General features: G+C 38.9%; 2 protein-coding genes across 7 annotated transcripts in view; one reads left to right on the plus strand and one right to left on the minus strand.

Annotated features, from left to right (window-relative positions):
• CENPP (centromere protein P) overlaps window positions 1-17,920 on the minus strand; it is a 154,427-nt gene that overhangs the window by 70,643 nt on the left and 65,864 nt on the right. The gene's annotated exons all lie outside the window — the stretch shown is intronic.
• On the plus strand, window positions 224-17,398 carry ASPN (asporin). Its single transcript, XM_068158036.1, has 8 exons — window positions 224-533; window positions 5,930-6,200; window positions 8,137-8,249; window positions 10,598-10,811; window positions 11,118-11,228; window positions 13,441-13,534; window positions 14,505-14,643; window positions 15,856-17,398. The coding sequence occupies exons 2-8, from the start codon at window positions 5,954-5,956 to the stop codon at window positions 16,051-16,053; spliced, it is 1,116 nt and encodes a 371-aa protein (XP_068014137.1). The 5' UTR covers window positions 224-533; window positions 5,930-5,953; the 3' UTR covers window positions 16,054-17,398.

Raw genomic sequence — 17,920 nt, forward strand, 5'->3', positions numbered from 1 at the left:
TTACTCTGCCACTGGCTAAGGTTTTATATTTTTATTCAAGTCACACCTTTTAAAGAGTAATGGCTAATGGAATCATAAATAAGGGTGATTCCACAGTAGGAATGACCTGAAATGGACCTCACTGTACTTCCAATGGCCTGATGTCAACTATTATTAAACTACAGGTTTTACAAAGCCTTCCACTAGACGTCTAGAGTTAAGCCAGAAGTTTTGGCTCTAATACAAGCAGTGATGAAAAACATATGAGTGGTAACAAGTCGTGTTAATATCATTCTTCAGTACTAAGATGGGCTAATCTGAAGCAGCATTTTACTCTGGTATCACCCACGGTGCCAGGAGGATCAAGAAAGTTTGGAAGTGGAATTTTTCTTCGTATTTATTTTCCATTTCACACAACTCAGCCTAACTTCATTTTTATCTTTCCTCCTCCTCCCCCTCCCCCTTTTGTTTTTTTTTTTAATATGAAATAAGTGGACATAAAGTTCTCAGGTGGATTATCACGGTGCTTCCAGACGAACTACTCAGCTTGCAAGGTACGTCCAATTTGAATGCCTATTCTGTGTAAATTACAACAAAGCATTAAGCTACAGGTTGTCAGTCACTATGTGCAGATTACTGATGTCAGGTAACTTGGAGTTAGAAGTACCACTGTTTTTTTTTTTAGTGGAACATGTGAAAGTTTACTTTGCAGCTGAAATAATCCTGTTATTTACTACAGCTGAGCTGCAAAGAAAAAAAAAGCTGCAGTGAATTATTTAACTGTTAAAAGAACTGGCAGGAAGACTTAATTGACAATAAAATCCCTCATTTATTACAACCTGTGAAAATTTATCCCATATTTAAAGGGACTTAAAATTAGAATTCAGTGTTCATTTCTTTGGTATTCCAGAGGGTTTTATGTAGGTATCAAAGTAATTAAAAATGACACATGGAAGAGTGAACTGCATATGAGCTACCACCTACAAATATTCATAGATCATATTCATAACACAGGAGTCAAGCAGCTCTCCACAAAAAGCAGATATTGTTTAAACAAACTCTGTTGTGTATGTGCTGTTCAGAACTCGAATACAGGACTGTTTCTCAAGAGAGAATAATTTCTTCAGTAATCTTACAGGCTGCTTGTGTCAAGCAATTTAAGTTTATCAACAGAGCAGACAAGGAGTTAAACATAAACTCCTTTTATTTCTGGAATGGGACAATGACTAATAGAAGCAGCACTATTTTTAAATACATCTTTCAAAACAGCTTATGGTCTTGCCTTTCTTTGGACAAAATCTGGTCACAGTGCAATGTTTTGTTTTTAATGAACACGAGGATTTGTGTTTGCCTCTGGAAAGACCACCACTGTGTCATTTAAACATTTCCTTTCCAGAAACAATGCCATAGGAAATTCTCTCTGTACACAGGTAAAGAAGGGAGTTTAAATATAATTTACAGTCTTTTCAAGACTTAAAACGTTACCTGTTAACTCTTTCAGTGTTGTAAATGGGAAGATAAGTGACCATATTCAACTGTCAAGGCATCTAGCCTTTTTAACACACGCAGCCCATACTAACATTGGTACTTCTGCCCTCTCAAGAAAGCAGATTTCATCCCATAATTCATGTTGAGAGTTTTCATGTCACAGAACTATTGCACACTTATGTAGGAATTTCCCATGCAATCTCTAAAAGGCTTCATTCATGCTAGCATATAAGACATCACTTGCATTTCATTAGTTAGATATGATAAGTATGATCCTACATAAATAGCATTGCAATATCCTATCTGCTACATGCTGTTTGGCAATACGAGTTTTGATAAAGATCCCATATTGGGGAGGGTACCTCCCAAACATTCACTACAGTGATTTGAGGATCGTTACCTACTTCAGGAAGGCAAGTCAGCCTTAGAGCATCTCTGCATGTGAAGTGTACTTTTCACATTTGGTTGGCTCCCTTTGGGGTAGCAAGTGTCCCAGCAAAAAGGTGCTGTCCAGGTGCTTTCTGTACTGAAGGGGAAATGGGATTGCTACAAAGAAGGTATAGTGGAGAAGGATGGGAGCCCTCTGGAATTTGCTACACTTTCTCAAACTCATCTTCAATATTTCAGTCTGTAAAAATGAGAGTGGGCAAAGCCAGACTTTGTCCAAGCAAGTGCCCATCTGTTCAGATTATTATCCAATAGAACACCTGAGCCTGTCTAGCAGCTTGTCTGTCACCAAAATATGTCCCACCTCTTCTCCTTCCCTCTCTTTCCATTGAACATTCCGTCCCCCTAAAATAGGCTGTCCCACCCATCCCTTGTGCTGGCTCTGATACTCAGACTAGTTCAGTTTGTTCACCCAGAAAGAATGTGTTGGGTGTTTTTTTTTCCCTTGCTCACGTTAGTTTTACGCTGGTTTAGCAAGTTCAGTCAGCTTAGTGAGCACCCTGAATGGAGAAGCTGCACTGAAAGGATTTACCTGGGTGCAGAACCAGCTTCAAGTGGCCCATTAGTACATCTCTATTTGGGTGTTTTTCTTAAAGAACTTATTAAATATTTCATAAAACAGTCATGATAAAATAATTACTTCCAGAAAGACCACTTGGATCTTGGAGTTCAAGCTTTCATTTCTTTTTCAGTTCTGCTACTCTTGAAGCCTAAGCATGCAGAAAGTTTGTCTAAGTTCTCTGAGATGAGCTGCAGAGTCAGAGCATTTCTACAGACACATACCAACATCTTATTACTTGGAAACTCAAAACCACAGCCAGGGGAAAAAAAAACAACTAACAACCCACAACAAAAAAAAACCCCAAAACACACCATAAAATCCAGTTCTTTGAAATCCATTCTTTGGCAGCTCTTTGGAACCAATTTTTTTTGTCAGATTTTTTGGCCAATGCAAGACTGAAGTCGAATTGGATGACCACCCCTAACTACAAAGCCAATTATCAATAAGGATTTCCTAATGGCAAACTGGGAAGATGAAGTTAGGGCTTTTTCTCTTTCCTAAAAAATTATTGTCCCACAACCCAGGCTTCCTTCTGTAAAGAGGCTTGTCTTCAAAAGACTTAACACACAGGACTAATACATATCATCAGTGACCTATGTTTCTAGACTACAACACTATGTTTCTAGATCTCAGGTAGTGATAGGACTAGGGGGAATGGAATGAAGCTGGAGGTGGGGAGATTCAGGCTGGATGTGAGGAGGAGGTTCTTCATCATGAGAGTGGTGAAGCCCTGGAATGGGTTGTCCAGGGAGGTGGTCAAGGCCCCATCCCTGGGGGTGTTTAAGACCAGGCTGGATGAGGCTCTGGCCAGGCTGATCTAGTGTGGGGTGTCCCTGCCCATGGCAGGGGGGTTGGAACTAGATGATCCTTGTGGTCCCTTCCAACCCTGAATGAAACTATGAAACTATGAACCTGCTTGTGAACAACCTGTGTTTTCCAGGAGTTCAAATTGGCCCTTACTCCAGTCATAACCCATTTGAAATCACAATTAATTTCCTGACTGAGAGGAAATATGCAATGCATTTCCTACAGGTGCAAGTGTGGGAACAGAGTTTTAACCTGTTGAGTAAGATAGCTTCCTAGCACCAGATCCAGTAGAGCATTTTAGGAATGTACATGGAAGATTATCTTTTAGATATAGTAAAGCCATACAGCTAGTGTCTATCACAAATAGAAGACAGCAGGGACTTGGTGGTGCAAGACATGATAAATGCTGTAATGCTTGATATACACACAGAAATCACACTGAATTAACACAGAGCAATTTTCCCACTTAATATCTAAGCAGTCAGGGGAAGAAGACCAGCCTGAGTGCCCTTCTGTGAAATCCCAGCCGTTAAAACACTTGCCCAAGGAGAGCTCCTCTTCTCTTAATTCTTGCTATGACTGAAGTATTGAACAGTTAGACTGTTTTCATGAAGCTGAAATACAAGATAGAAAGTGCCAAATAGTCCAAAGGTTTACAGCCAGACATGACCACAATTGTTGCCAGTCAAATACAAGTAAGTTCCACATCTTGTTCCCAGCACTGCTTGTATTCAAAGACTCTTTCCAGAGAACACATTGTATAGGCCTGCAAGGACAACTGCAGCATTCTGCCTAGGAACATTGTACGTTAGTTTTAACACAAAGAAAAGCAGATGGGGAAACTGTGTGAAGATTCTTTGAAGAGAGTGCTAAATCAACAAAAGATACACACACTCCAAGGAGCATACACCTGGGAGATTAACATAAATCACAGAATCAGGCTACACTTCCATGCTGCATACCTGCAAGACCAATGTATATTGTGCTTCTGCTTTCAGACGCACTTGGTGGGAAGTTAGTTGTTGCAGTCTTTTGGAAGTGTGAGTTTTAAGTAACTGAAACACTGTTGGCTTTTTTCTGTTATATCCACCCTGAAACACACAGTTACAAGGTCTAGGACATACCTCATAACTATTGTATGTGCATACAACATATGGGAGCAATGTGCTTCAGTGCTAAGGACCATAAACAAGAAAGATCAAAACCAGCTTGTAGAGAAAAAAGCAACACACACAAAACTTCAGAGTTCTCAATAGGCTAAGCTGACATCCTTGCACAAAGCAGTGCACTTTTCCTGTGACTGGGGACCAGTGACAATAAAGACATTTTCCAGCTATAAACAGATCAGCAAGCATTTAATTAGGTGATCAAACAAGAACTGTCATCCATTTAGTACTTCCCTAAAAAGGACTATGGTAGTTTAAGTAGAAATGTTTTTATAAACAGGATATGGATAATAAAATTTACAGCAGCCCCTCTTGGATTGCAGAGTGTGCCGCTGTAGGATCCAAATGACTTCTGGAATTGGGCTTCCGAGGGGAACAATGCAGAGTTGACACTAGATTTACAACCTTTTCTCACAGAGCTGCCAAACATCCTGTGGCAATTCTTCCTATCTCCAGCTTCCCTTGTGTCAAGTTTCATAGAAGTATTTGGTCATTAAAATCACCTTTAGTATTAAAACAGAATATGCAGAAGATATCTAAGGGCTTGGAACTATGGATCATCATTACTCAGGTAACAGGGGATACTGTAGGGTTGGAATCCTGGTTTTCCCGGTCAGGTGTGGTTAAAAGAAATCTGGCAAAATAAGAAGTCAGAGAAACAGAATAAAACAGAAATAAAAGCTGTAAGGAGACAGAGTCTGACATATTTTTCTAAAGACAAATCTAAATATTAAGTACTTTGTGACTTGTGTATTCTTCTCAATAACACCAGGAAAATATAGCTGTAGCTACCTCACATGTGGTTTTCTGCTTTGAAGGGGACCTAGCTGATCTGACATCATTCTGTCTTCCAAACTGGAGAGACTTTGATTACACAGAAAAGATACTGTCATGTTATAGAGTCTGGAAAGCTGATGGGGTTTCACAGTATCACATTATCACCAAGGTTGGAAGAGACCTCAAAGATCATCGAGTCCAACCTGCCACCACAGACCTCATGACTAGACCATGGCACCAAGTGCCACGTCCAATCCCCTCTTGAACACCTCCAGGGATGGTGACTCCACCACCTCCATGATCAGTTCTTAAGGAAAGCCTGTGCTTCTTCTCTGTTTCTGGCATTGATTTCAAGCATAGTGCATTCTGAGCTCCTTTCAGCCGTGACATAGGACACAAAGCTCAGCTGAAAAAAATGTTTATTGAGAAAATATGCACACAGAAGTATTGGCTTCCAGATCTTTTCTGGATATAAGCAAATTGACTAATTGCAATATCCACAACACGCAAGTGTTTTGCCTTAGTCCTTCATATACTATTTAAGCCTTAGTATTTCTAACAGAACATTTTTCATGACCAGAAATGTAGCAGTGAGTGAAGCAAGTAGTTCAACCCCTGTCTTTGCTGTTTCACATTCACATCATGTTTCACATGATTCTTATGTTTGGGTTGTTTTGTTTGTTGGTTTATTTTCCTCTTCAAGACTGGCTACCCTGATTAAGAAGACATGAAAGAATACACGCTCCTCCTCTTCCTGGCTTTGTGCTCTGCCAAGCCTTTCAGCAGTCCTTCATATTTTACATTAAAGAATATGATGCTCCAAGACATGGAAGAAGATGATGATGATTATGATGATGACAATTCTCTGTTTCCAACCACTGAACCAATTATTCCACTGATGCCTTTTGATCTGTTCCCAACATGCCCCTTTGGATGCCAGTGCTACGTGAGAGTTGTTCACTGCTCTGACCTGGGTAAGAATGAATTTGTGTTTGTGCTCCACTTTGGAGGGTTTGCCTTTTGAAACTGGATCCTCCAGCTCCATAAATTTCACACAGCTGCATATTCCTGCCCTAACTTGTTTCAAAAGGAGCCTACATATTTGGGGTTGGGCTTGCAACCCCTATCTAATTCATGTCCAGCATCTAAGTTGCGTGCATCACTTTTTACACCATAAATGTTTTCCTAGTTCATGTGCATCAGTTTAGAAAACTAAATGCTGCTACAGTCACCCTTCATAAGCAGTGACTTCTGTTGACAACATGGAAAGGCATTGGGAAAAGGTAACAACTGTAAAACTATTTAACTGAATACTGACTTGGGTTAGTGAGTATGTAATAATCTGCACAGATTTTTATTCACTAAGCAAAAGATCACACAATGTGAGAACGTTTATATTAACATCTTACATTACACTTTCTCCCTTTCTCCTGTTTCTTTTACTTGCATGAAGTTATATGCAAAGAGAGGAGCAAAAAAAAGTTTGCTGTACCATCTGTTTGCATCAGACAAGCTATTAGTCCTCGCCCTTAACCATGACTCTGGCTAAAGAAGTACTTCATTCACAACTACAAACCAATAGGTCAAATGACAAGAGTACAAGACAAAGGAAAAAGAGGCCATAAATAAACCACAGGGAAGTTCAATGCAAGTGCATAAGTAGGATACAAACTATTTGCTCAGCTTAACTTCCATTGAAGTGCAGATCACTGGTAACAACATTTTAACTGAAAGGAGATCTGCTACTGTCACTGCTTCAGAAACACAATAGTCATAGTGAATTCATTATTAGTCGAGTCAGTTTGAATTAGTGTTCCTCGAAGTTTGCACATGATTCAAGGTAATCAAAGGAATAGCCTCCTGCCAGTAGCACAGTGACAAGGACATTTCTTCTCATCATAGCTAAACTTGACCTGAGATTTCTCATGTCATACAAACACTGAGCCAATACATAAATTGCTGGGTTTGTTTAGAATGTGTCATTATTAAGGAATCAAAATTAACTTTGGTCTTTTCCTATTCAAAGCACTCTGTGATTTTGCTGGCAGTGGTAAAATGTGGTTATTGTGTCTCATCTACAGAATGCAAACTGCTTTATTTCAGTTCACACATAGGAAAAAAACCTATTTATAGACTTAATCTTTAAATTATTGTAACCTATTAATTATGGAATAATTGTTAATAAATTGCACCAGCATTTAGCATTTGATGCATCAGCATTTCCAATGAAAAGAAAATTGCTACCCCTTGCTAGTCTCTTCTGCTGATTTAGGATCTCAGATGGCATGAATCTAAGTGGTTTTGTCACTGAACCATTAACTGGATTGGGGGATTTATACAACTGGCAATTAAGTGCTGGCAGATGCAAGACCTTCTTTGTCCATTTTTACCAAGCATACATTTCTCAGCCCTGACATTGCCCATATGGTCATATGAGAGACCCTGCCAGTACAATGGATATGGTGGTAGAGAGATAGAAAGGAGCATGCGAGCACTGAACAGAAACCCCTCAAAGCCACTGCAACAGCTCTGTCCCTCAGTACAGAAACACAGCTGCAGTTCCTTGGAGGGCTGCTTGAGCTAGAGACTTAGGCAGTTTCCCTACAGAATAATCAGTGTTCCGAGGTCACTTACTTCACAGGTGCAAAGAATCTGCAATGAGCACCCCACCAAAGCTTTTCATGGCCAGGGCAGAAGCAGTTCTTCCCGAAACTATCCACACATTTTTGTCTCACATAAGTAGTTCCTCCCATCCAATATTCCCTTCTCTCCTTTGCCTTATGGCTGGTATTATTTTCTTTCCCATCCTAAACACTAACAATCTTACTGTGTTTTGATGTTTAGCAGTTAATCTCTTTGGACTTATACACAGGCACATAATGTTTCTGTTTATGTCACATCCTTAAATAGGTTTGACATCAATACCTCGCAACATCCCACCAGATACTCGTATGGTTGACCTTCAAAACAACAAAATTAGAGAGGTCAAGGAAAATGATCTCCGAGGACTCACGTCGCTCTACGTAAGCTTGCTATTTTCCAAGTTTGAAATCTTATACAGCAATCTGAAGTGTTTTGATTACTTTAAAGCACATATAGTGTATTTCTTCTCCAACAGCATCCATAGAAATACAGTCCCGTGCCTATGTACTTGACTGCTCCCATAGTAATTTCTGAGTTGTATGAACTATGCTACTTTCCACAGTGCCCAGAAAATGGCCCATATGCATCTCAGCAAAAAGATTTCTTCAGTCCTCAGCACAAAGAAAAACATTTCTTCCATTTTAAAGACAAGTGTTCCTTTTTTATCTGTTTAGCTTTAAAAAAGCAGGAAGAACTTAAGCCCACAGGAACACAAGAGCATTGTTTTCTGAGGTTGTTTGCAAAAGCACACAGAATGCAGCTCACATATCCACCAGTGAAACAGTACTGCAAATCCAACTGCCCTGAACAGAAACCAGAATGATACTAAATTACGGAACAAGTCAGGTGCTTTACTACTACTGGGGGTTGGGCTCTTCTCCTTAGTAACAAGTCACAGGACTAGAAGAAATGGTGTCAATTTGCAGCAGGTAAGGTTTAGGTTGGATAAAAGAAGAAACTTCTTCACCAAAAGGGTTTTCAAACACTGGCACCCCAGTGAGTTGGTTGAATCCCCATCCCTGGAGGCGTTTAAAAGATGCGAGGATGGTTTAGTGCCAGACTTAGAGAATGGTTGGCCCTGAAGATCTTAAAGGTCTTTTCTAGCATGCTCAAGTAAGCATATAGAGACAGTTTTTCAAATAAGTATTGCTGGCAAGAGATAAATCTGGACATTTACAGAACACAGCAATCCCTTTTTATAATGAAAGGAACCAAGAGAGTCCCAGAAGCCTAGAAAGGTAGATGAAATCTGATTTGGAACACTTATGTCCTTAAGATGTCACTCTAGATCCAATACCAACAAATCCTGACAATTTCAAGCTTTTCATTCTAAAACTGACAAATCTGTTCCACAAGTTACAGCAAAGTGACATTCTGTTCCATGTTGGAAAGATGTAAAACACATGCAGATGAACAGAAAATAAGAACTTTTTCAATTATACTTGGTTTCTGAGTAAAAACTGAAAATTTACCAGATCTGAGTGCTTTTGAATGAGCTTATTAATTATTATGGGTTAAGCTAGGAGAGGAAAAAATAGGAACCATATAAACTCGCTGCTTGCAATGAAGTGTTTCCAATTCCACTGAAGTGTCTGAGCTTCGGGCACAGAACGGCCTTACCAGCGAGTTGGGGGGTAAACAAACAAACTGGTTTATATTTAGCATAAAAGACCTTACAGAAACTAACCTTCAGTGGCTAAGGAAGCCGCTGGAATACATCAACAATCATCACACTTCATTATGTGATAACTGAAACCCCTCAGCTGCTCTCATTTTTCTCATCATTTAATTTGTGGCAAGGCCTAACTGAATTTCTATGGAAAGCAAAGTTTACTTTGCACAATTGGGTCTACTTAGCAAAGACACACAGCTGGCTACTTGGATTAGGAAGGAGCATTTCCTGTTTATTTCCTTAAGATAGCCTCATTTTTTTTCTGGGAAAAAAAAAAAAGATTAGTTCTGGTTTGATGTGTGCTATTTTTTAACAATTCCAGAGAGCAGATGACTTAACAACAGCTCAAAGAATTTAAGGAAGAACAAAAATTAACGTCTAGGTATGGAAACGCAGAGATATGTTTCGACATGCAAAATTATTTCAGATTAGTAATATTTCGTTGTCCATAGTGAATTGCTACAAATGCTCTGATAACATATTGCAACCATGAACAAAAGCTGTCCCAAAAAAAGTATTAATGTACTGTACAGGAGAGGGAGATTTAAATTCACAGGAGGTGAGGAATTACGGCAAATTGGCTACAAATGCATATCTGCGTATAAGTCACAGACAGACATTCACTTTTAAGGCATTCAGATTGAAATTCTGACTTTCATTTTGCAGAAATAAAAGATGAAAACTTGAGTTTTGAGATTTTCTTGGCATTAAGGAAGAGCAACAAAAGAATATAACCCCTTTACAATTCCACAACACACCAGCGTTGTTTTGCCAGTTGTTCTCATTATCCACTAGCACCTTGTCAGCTCTGACTACTTTCTCCTCTATCTTCTAGTTAACGCTCCAGCTTCCACATTGGTTTTTTTGGGGGTTTCACTATCAATTGAAATGCCCCCAAACACATACTAAGTGCTGAAGTTTGGTATGATGGAAAAATACAATCGTTAAAATACTTAATTGTTAGATTATATATTGAATTCATTACTTAAAAGTCATATTCCTAACACTCCCAATATAAAGACATTTTCCTTGTCTTTCACTTCCCATCTCTCCTAGGCTCTGGCTCTGAACAACAATAAAATCACCAAGATCCATCCAAAAGCATTTCAATCAACCAAGAAGCTACGACGCCTGTATCTGTCCCACAACCAGCTAACTGAGATTCCAGCAAACCTACCTAACACTTTAGCAGAGCTCAGAATTCATGCTAATAAGGTTAAGAAAATCCCCAAGGACACATTTAAAGGAATGAAATCTCTCCATGTTCTAGGTAAGTCCAGTTCAGTAGAAAAACGTCTCTGCCCCAGCTGTAACATACCATATATAACTATCATTCAAACATTTCCCCACTGTGAGGTTGGGTGACATAGGTCCTGTTTCTGTTAACCCTCCAAACTAGACAGCCTTTAATTCCTGACAGCTGTGACTTCCACCCCTCAGAATAGGTAATCACAGCTAAACACTAATCAATGCTTAGATCATTGGAGATGATAAAAATCAAACCAGTTATTTATAACTTAGTTTAACAGAGAAAATTCCTACGCCATAAATACTCTTGTTTGTTTCTCTTGGACAGAAATGAGTGCAAATCCTCTTAACAATGATGGAATAGAGCCAGGGGCTTTTGAAGGAGTAAATATCTATCATATAAGAATTGCAGAAGCTAAACTAACTTCAATTCCTAAAGGTATGCTTTGCTTTACCTTTTTTATTTTACCTACACCACTATGCTCCTAAATAAAATGCTTTAACATCTATATGATTATCAAAATGCTGATCAATTCTGACTTGCCTAGTTCATTACTATCAAACCACCTCCCACCTCATTTCCCTTTTTGCACTTAGCATCCAATTCCATGCCTGAGAGGTGTGCATGAACGCACAGGGTTGCTCCCCAGCCCTGCCTCCTGCCTTCTGCCCATCAGGCAGCCCATTCCTCCCACAGCCATCCAGAGACCCTTCTCATTAGAAACAACAGGATGAAAATTACAATCTTTCACAAGAGCCTTTTAAAATCCTTACAAAGGATAAACCCCCTGAGATTTGATCTGAGTCATAAGGGATACAGAATTCCTATTCCTATTTATTGTATGAATTGAAAATGAAACACCCAGATGTTTAATTTTGAATGTCTCTAGTGACTGTAGCTCAGATATGCCCAGCAATATAACAACCTTAATGCACAACTCAGTACTCTCTGAATGGAGTTGTGCTAAATGAAATTGAACATTGGAATTAAATTCAGCACAACATACCACAAAATGGAATCACTCCTTCATATAAAACAATCAACTTGTGGTTTGGATGGAACAACAAATCGCTCACCTCCACACAAAATGCAGCACAGAGGACCTCAGTATGACATTCTACCTGTAGGTCACCCCAGCATTTAAGCAACCTCTCAAGATTTTAACTACTGTTTAAGAGAAAAACAGGAAACAAAGCATGATATGTTTTATCATTTGTTAACTTACAGGGAAACTAAATGTTGGCCCCTAGGATATTTATTCCTGGCTCATTCACATAAAGTACTTATTAAACTTAATCTCTTCTTGCAGACAGATAAATATGCAAAAGTGTCTCTGCAAAGGAGAACACTAAAAACACCCTAAGAAACCAAACCAACTCATTCCAATTGTTAAGGTAATTTTAATATCAGAAACAATCTGATTGTCTACAGCAGCATTCCCCTGCAGACAAAAAGATAAAATTAATCATAATACCATCTCCTAGAACTTGTCACCAAAAAACATACACAAAGTCATCCAGATTTTGTCTTTATTACAAAGATATCACAGCATGAGATCTAGTATGTGGTCTCAAACACATAACCAAATCAGAAACAAACAGGATTTCCTTCTACACAAATAGAAGCCTTCTATTTACAAATGTTATAGCAACACAAAATCAATTCCTTAAATAATGCAACACGCAGTTCAAAATCTAAAGATGGATGGTCTCCCTTTACTGAAACTCAGACAACAGGCAGCAACTGGTAGAACTGTGAACTGGAATGTGCAGTGGAAAACAAAAAGGCCAAAACCAAACCACAAAAATCATGTCAACTGGCACACAGACAGACTGCAAAGCAGGCCACTTCTCTCCAGTATTGTAATGCTGCAACAAACATCACTGGCAATGGGAGAGGTGCTCTCCTAAGCTCTAACACAGAGATGTGGTTGTCTAGCTTGGTGTCAGGGTGCCATCTAGACAGATGTGAGTAAAACTGGACCTAAGATCAGCAAAGGTAAATTCAGACTTGTCACTAGCTTTCTCTGCCCTCACTAATAGGATACTGTAGAAAAGATCCTCTATCTCCTGGTCTATTCACTGACCATCCTGAATTTGGACTATTTGGTACTACACAAGGAAACATTCTGTGCAGCAGCACAGGAAAGAACAGACTGACTGCCTCATTTTACTTAGTGAATTCTGAAAGCTTTCCTCCCAGATGACACCTGGGAGGATCAAATGGCTATAGTAGGAAAACTGTAACATCTTTTGGAAGGAAATCCATACTTGCAAAAAAACTGCCACAGGTTCCACAGGAGTAGGATTTTAACTACCAGCACATAACACAATTTACACCTTTGTCAGGTTAAGGGAAAGCACATGAAAGCCACTGCAAAGAAAGCTGACAAAATCATACCAGATTTTGGAACCCTTGAAATCTTAACATTAGCATATGCACTTCTTAATTTTTTTGTAACTACTACTGTAAACCAGATGATGTTGATTGTTGTTTTTCAGTGTACCACACTTGTATCTAACATCCATTCCTTTGATGCAGACAACCCCTTTCCCTAGACTCTTCACCCAATACACAGAAACATTATAAATATTCCAACAAAAAGAAGTGGGACTTCTTTTTCTCATACTGTGCATTTGTTTTCCATCAGACTTGCCCTCCAGTCTGCTAGAACTTCACTTAGATGACAATAAGATCACAGCAATTGAACTTGAAGATTTTAACCGCTACAAAGATCTTCAAAGGTACCACTGCCACACAAAATGCTTTTATTGGAGGAAAGGTCTGACCTGGCAGGATCTTCTCTTGTTAAAGAGAGAATTAAAAATTTTAAGTGTTTCAGTTAGAATTTCTGTAAATAAGGCCAAACTTTAAACCCAAACAAAGCCACCTAAACATTGCATTTGTTATTACCTACGGTTATTGCCTACGGTTTGCAATGGTGTATGTTAAGACCAGCATCTGATTCCATCTATCAGGGATAAGATTTAATCATCTTTCCCCAGCTCTTTTTTCCTCCTGTGTCTAATCCTGCTTATTTCAATCTTTAAAAAAAAAAAAAAAAGTGGAGGGGGGGGCAGGCAAGAAAAGCAGTATTTTATTGTGGATCTCAATGTGTCTTTAATTAAATCCTGGGAGGTCATTCTGCCCCTGTACACTGCACTGGTTAGGCCACACCTCGAGGACTGTGTCCAGTTCTGGGCCCCTCAATTTAGGAAGGAGGTTGACTTGCTGGAGTGTATCCAGGGAAGGGCAACAAAGTTGGTGAGGGGCTTGGAACACAAGCCCTATGAGGAGAGGCTGAGGAAGCTGGGGTTGCTTAGCCTGGAGAAGAGGAGACTCAGGGGTGACCTTTTGGCTGTCTACAACTACCTGAAGGGGGGTTGTAGACAGGCAGAGGTTGGTCTCTTCTCCCAGGCACCCAGTACCAGAACAAGAGGACACAGTCTCAGGCTGCGCCAGGGGAGGTTCAGGCTGGAGGTCAGGAGGAAGTTTTACACAGAGAGAGTGATTGCCCATTGGAATGGGCTGCCCGGGGAGGTGGTGGAGTCGCCATCGCTGGAAGTGTTCAGGAGGAGACTTGACAGTGTGCTTAGTTGCACAGTTTAGTTGGTTGGGTGGTGCTGGATGACAGGTTGGACGCGATGATCTTGAAGGTCTCTTCCAACCTGGTTTATTCTATTCTATTCTAAATGGTTCTTGTTCTATTTCTAGGCTAGGTCTTGGGAATAACAAAATCAAAGACGTGGAAAACGGAAGTTTTTCCAACATACCGGGTATACGTGAAATCCATCTTGAAAGAAACAAGCTGAAGAAAGTTCCTCCTGGATTACCTGAACTGAAATACCTGCAGGTCAAATACTAAACTTAATAGAAAGCTCTGGTAGTTATGTGATGACTTTCACACTGCCATGCTGATTAGGACATAACTAAAAGGCATAATTAGCTGTCACATATATTTTGACATCACAGTCACAGCAGAAAAACAGAAAATCATATTATGTACTTCAGGATATAAAGAAGAGCAAATAACAGGAATTCTTTCCAAGGGAAAAAAAAAAAAGAAAGGAAATTAGGCTTCCAGAAAACATCTTCAGAAAGTCTGTCAACAGCTTTCCTATGGTTCCCCTATTAGCAAGCCAGAGTGGAAATATTTCCACTGCTATGCTGAGAAGTCTTAAATCCAAAGTAAATTGTTGATAAGGTTTTACAAATGGTACTTAGAACTAGACAAGTGATGCAATAAAATGCTTTGGAAACACAGTTTCTCAAACTCTGGAATAGCAATTGAAGTCATATAGGTTTTATAAGGTGGGATACCCCCTTAGGGCACTAAGCAGAACAAAGCATGGGGAAACAGGTAGGACTACACAGATGACAGAATATCCACTAAGCCATCTGTAACAACTTTTACCTCTGAATTTCACATCTTTCCACTTCTCATTTCACTTTCAAGTAAAGCAAATATTTTCAAAGAGATATGGTTAATAAAACCCAACCCCAAAAATCAAACCAGCAACTATCAACGTAAGGGAAATTAGATAACAAAATAATTCTTTTCTCAACATGCATTATTTTACTTAGTAAATTCTGAACTATTATCATAAAGTCCTCCCCCCCTGTTTAAGATACATCAGCATGAGACTGAGCTCTTCTCATAACCATAGTGACAAATCTTTCAGTATCAACTCTATCAGAGACTACTTTTTCAAACTCACCAGACCACTGAAGATTTGAATTTTGTAAGAATATAATATGGCATCATTATACTTCTGACTACATGAGAACACAGAACTGCATTATAGGGGAACACTCTGTAAGAAGAGAGTCCAATAATTTTGACCACACACTGATAAAAGCTCATGTAGCATTTTTTGAGAGAGACTGTGGCAAGAGTGAAACTTTTCTTTTAAGCTTTAACACAGATATTTAATGTCTGTTACCATTAAGGTTTGCATCCAGCTGACCTTTCAGCAAACCTCAGATATCTACATGCGATGAGGGTTTAGATATTTGCCCATTTACATACTAACTGTTATGGTTTTTTTGTTCCTTATTGCTGCAGGTGGTCTTCCTTCATTCTAATCATATTGCCAAACTGGGAGTGAATGATTTCTGTCCAACAGGAAGGAGAAAGAAGAAGGCATTATACAGTGGCATAAGCCTCTTCAACAATCCTGTCAAGTACTGGGAGGTTGAGCCTTCAACTTTCCGCTGCATTTTAGCTAGAAACAGCGTGCAACTTGGAAACTTCCTCAAGTGATACCCAAGTTGGTCATGTCAAAAGCAACTCATCAAAAATCACTTCTACAATACTTGAAATTTGCAGAAAAATGCCAATTTTACACAACTTCACCAGTTTACAAAGCATTTGCTATTTTGAGGATGATTAATTAGAAACAGTATGTTAATAATAGCAGTTGTATTATGTGACAATGTTCAACCTACATTGGAGTAATTTAAACAAATGCTTTTATAACTTACAGAAGGACTCTTGGAAACGGAACTGGAAACTATATTTGATGTTTCCTATTGTAGATGTTTAATTCTTTACCTAAATCACACAGTTTTAACATATTCTTTCTTTCATGTAAATTCTAAAACAAACAAGTGGAAGTGACTTTTCCAGAGTAAGGACCTTTTTCTCTGCCAAAAAGTCTTGTAAGGAAAGCTGCAAAACCCCCATAATTGTCAGACTTGAAGGGCCAACTCTGATAATCAGCAAAGGTGCACTAAAAAGGTACAATATTGCAAGAGCTTGTTTCTAAACTAGAACAGACTTTTATAATCTATAGAGTGAGATAAAGGCAGGTTTCATATCTTAGGATCACAGAATCATTTAGGTTGGAGGAGACTTCATTGAGTCCAACCATTCTCTGACTCTACCAAGTCTGGTGCTAAACCATGTCCCACAACACCACATCCCTTCCTCTTTAAAACTCCTCCAAGGATGGGGATTCAACCATTTCCCCAAGAGAAGACTGATCCAGAGTCTGAGAAGACTTTCAGTGAAGAAGTCTCCTCTAATATCCAACCTATCCAACCCAATATAAACAACTAACACACACAACAAAACCTCTTGAAAAAGTTTTGTTATCTTTTCTTGCAACTTTCAGAGGGAAACGTCCCTCAGGCTTTTGCTATCAATATAATTTGATGCAGTCTGAACATTAAAAAGTAGGATTCAAGATTTATCGTATGCTTCAAGCTTAATAGGAAAGATTATTAAACTCCCTTTAGGCCAGCACAACCATTTTCTTTTATCTATAACAACTATAATCATGTTTTTCATTTAGTGTCTTCCTCTCTTATATTTTGACTTCACACGGGTTAAGAATCCCTCATTAACATAAGGACCTGAAAATTGCTGAATGCAAGCAGACAGCTGGAACTCAAGTGCCCTGACATCTTACCTAGGTCAGCACACAGAAGTCTCATTACTGCAAGTACTGTATAAAATGGATATTTTATGTATCTATTTAGTGTATATTTGCTATTTGGAATCAAAATAAATTAAATAAACTGGCATTTATATACTTGATTACATGATAGCCCATGTCAAAACAGTCAGAAATTATAATTAAACATCTTTCTGATTCTTCCCCAGATATTCTCTCTGTTGTTCCTTGTCCTAAATCATAGAATCATAGAACTGTTTTGGTTGGAAAACAACTCCAAGATCATCGAGTCAATATACACTGTGCATTGTTTCTCACTGAGATCCTTTCTCACTTTATCCTTTATAAAAGTAAAAATGCAACACCTGATTTGAAGCAGTTATGGGAAATGACACAGACGAGCAGTAGGAAAACACACCACATTGCTATCAAGCAATTCCCAGTCTATCAGCCTTTAACCCACCTTCCTAAGTACACTAAACAGTAAACATCAAGTCAAATATCTGATTTTATTTTCATCTGCCCATCTTGTATTTAATATTTTGTTAGCACCACTATGCTGTGGAGAACACCACAGCGATAGAGGGGGGGAAAGGAGGGAGAGCAGGCCAGGGCAGGCTTTTACTGAAGAATAGTTTTTGCCAACAGAAGTTCTGTAAAACACTTCAAAGCAGAAAACAAACCAACCAACCACAAAACCCAAAAACACTACCAAAGAAACAAATGAAAACT

The sequence above is a fragment of the Melanerpes formicivorus genome, unplaced genomic scaffold (genome assembly GCF_026170545.1).
Source record: "Melanerpes formicivorus ecotype bairdi unplaced genomic scaffold, bMelFor1.0.p_v2 SCAF_38, whole genome shotgun sequence".
Classification (NCBI taxonomy): domain Eukaryota; kingdom Metazoa; phylum Chordata; class Aves; order Piciformes; family Picidae; genus Melanerpes; species Melanerpes formicivorus.

What these genes read in the sequence shown, in the direction of transcription:
- ASPN (XM_068158036.1), top strand. Translation starts at nt 5,954, where the DNA reads ATGAAAGAATACACGCTCCTCCTCTTCCTGGCTTTGTGCTCTGCCAAG. An exon ending in GAAATCTCTCCATGTTCTAG is followed by an intron (nt 10,812 to 11,117) that starts GTAAGTCCAGTT and finishes TCTCTTGGACAG; the next exon opens with AAATGAGTGCAAATCCTCTT. An exon ending in ACTAACTTCAATTCCTAAAG is followed by an intron (nt 11,229 to 13,440) that starts GTATGCTTTGCT and finishes GTTTTCCATCAG; the next exon opens with ACTTGCCCTCCAGTCTGCTA.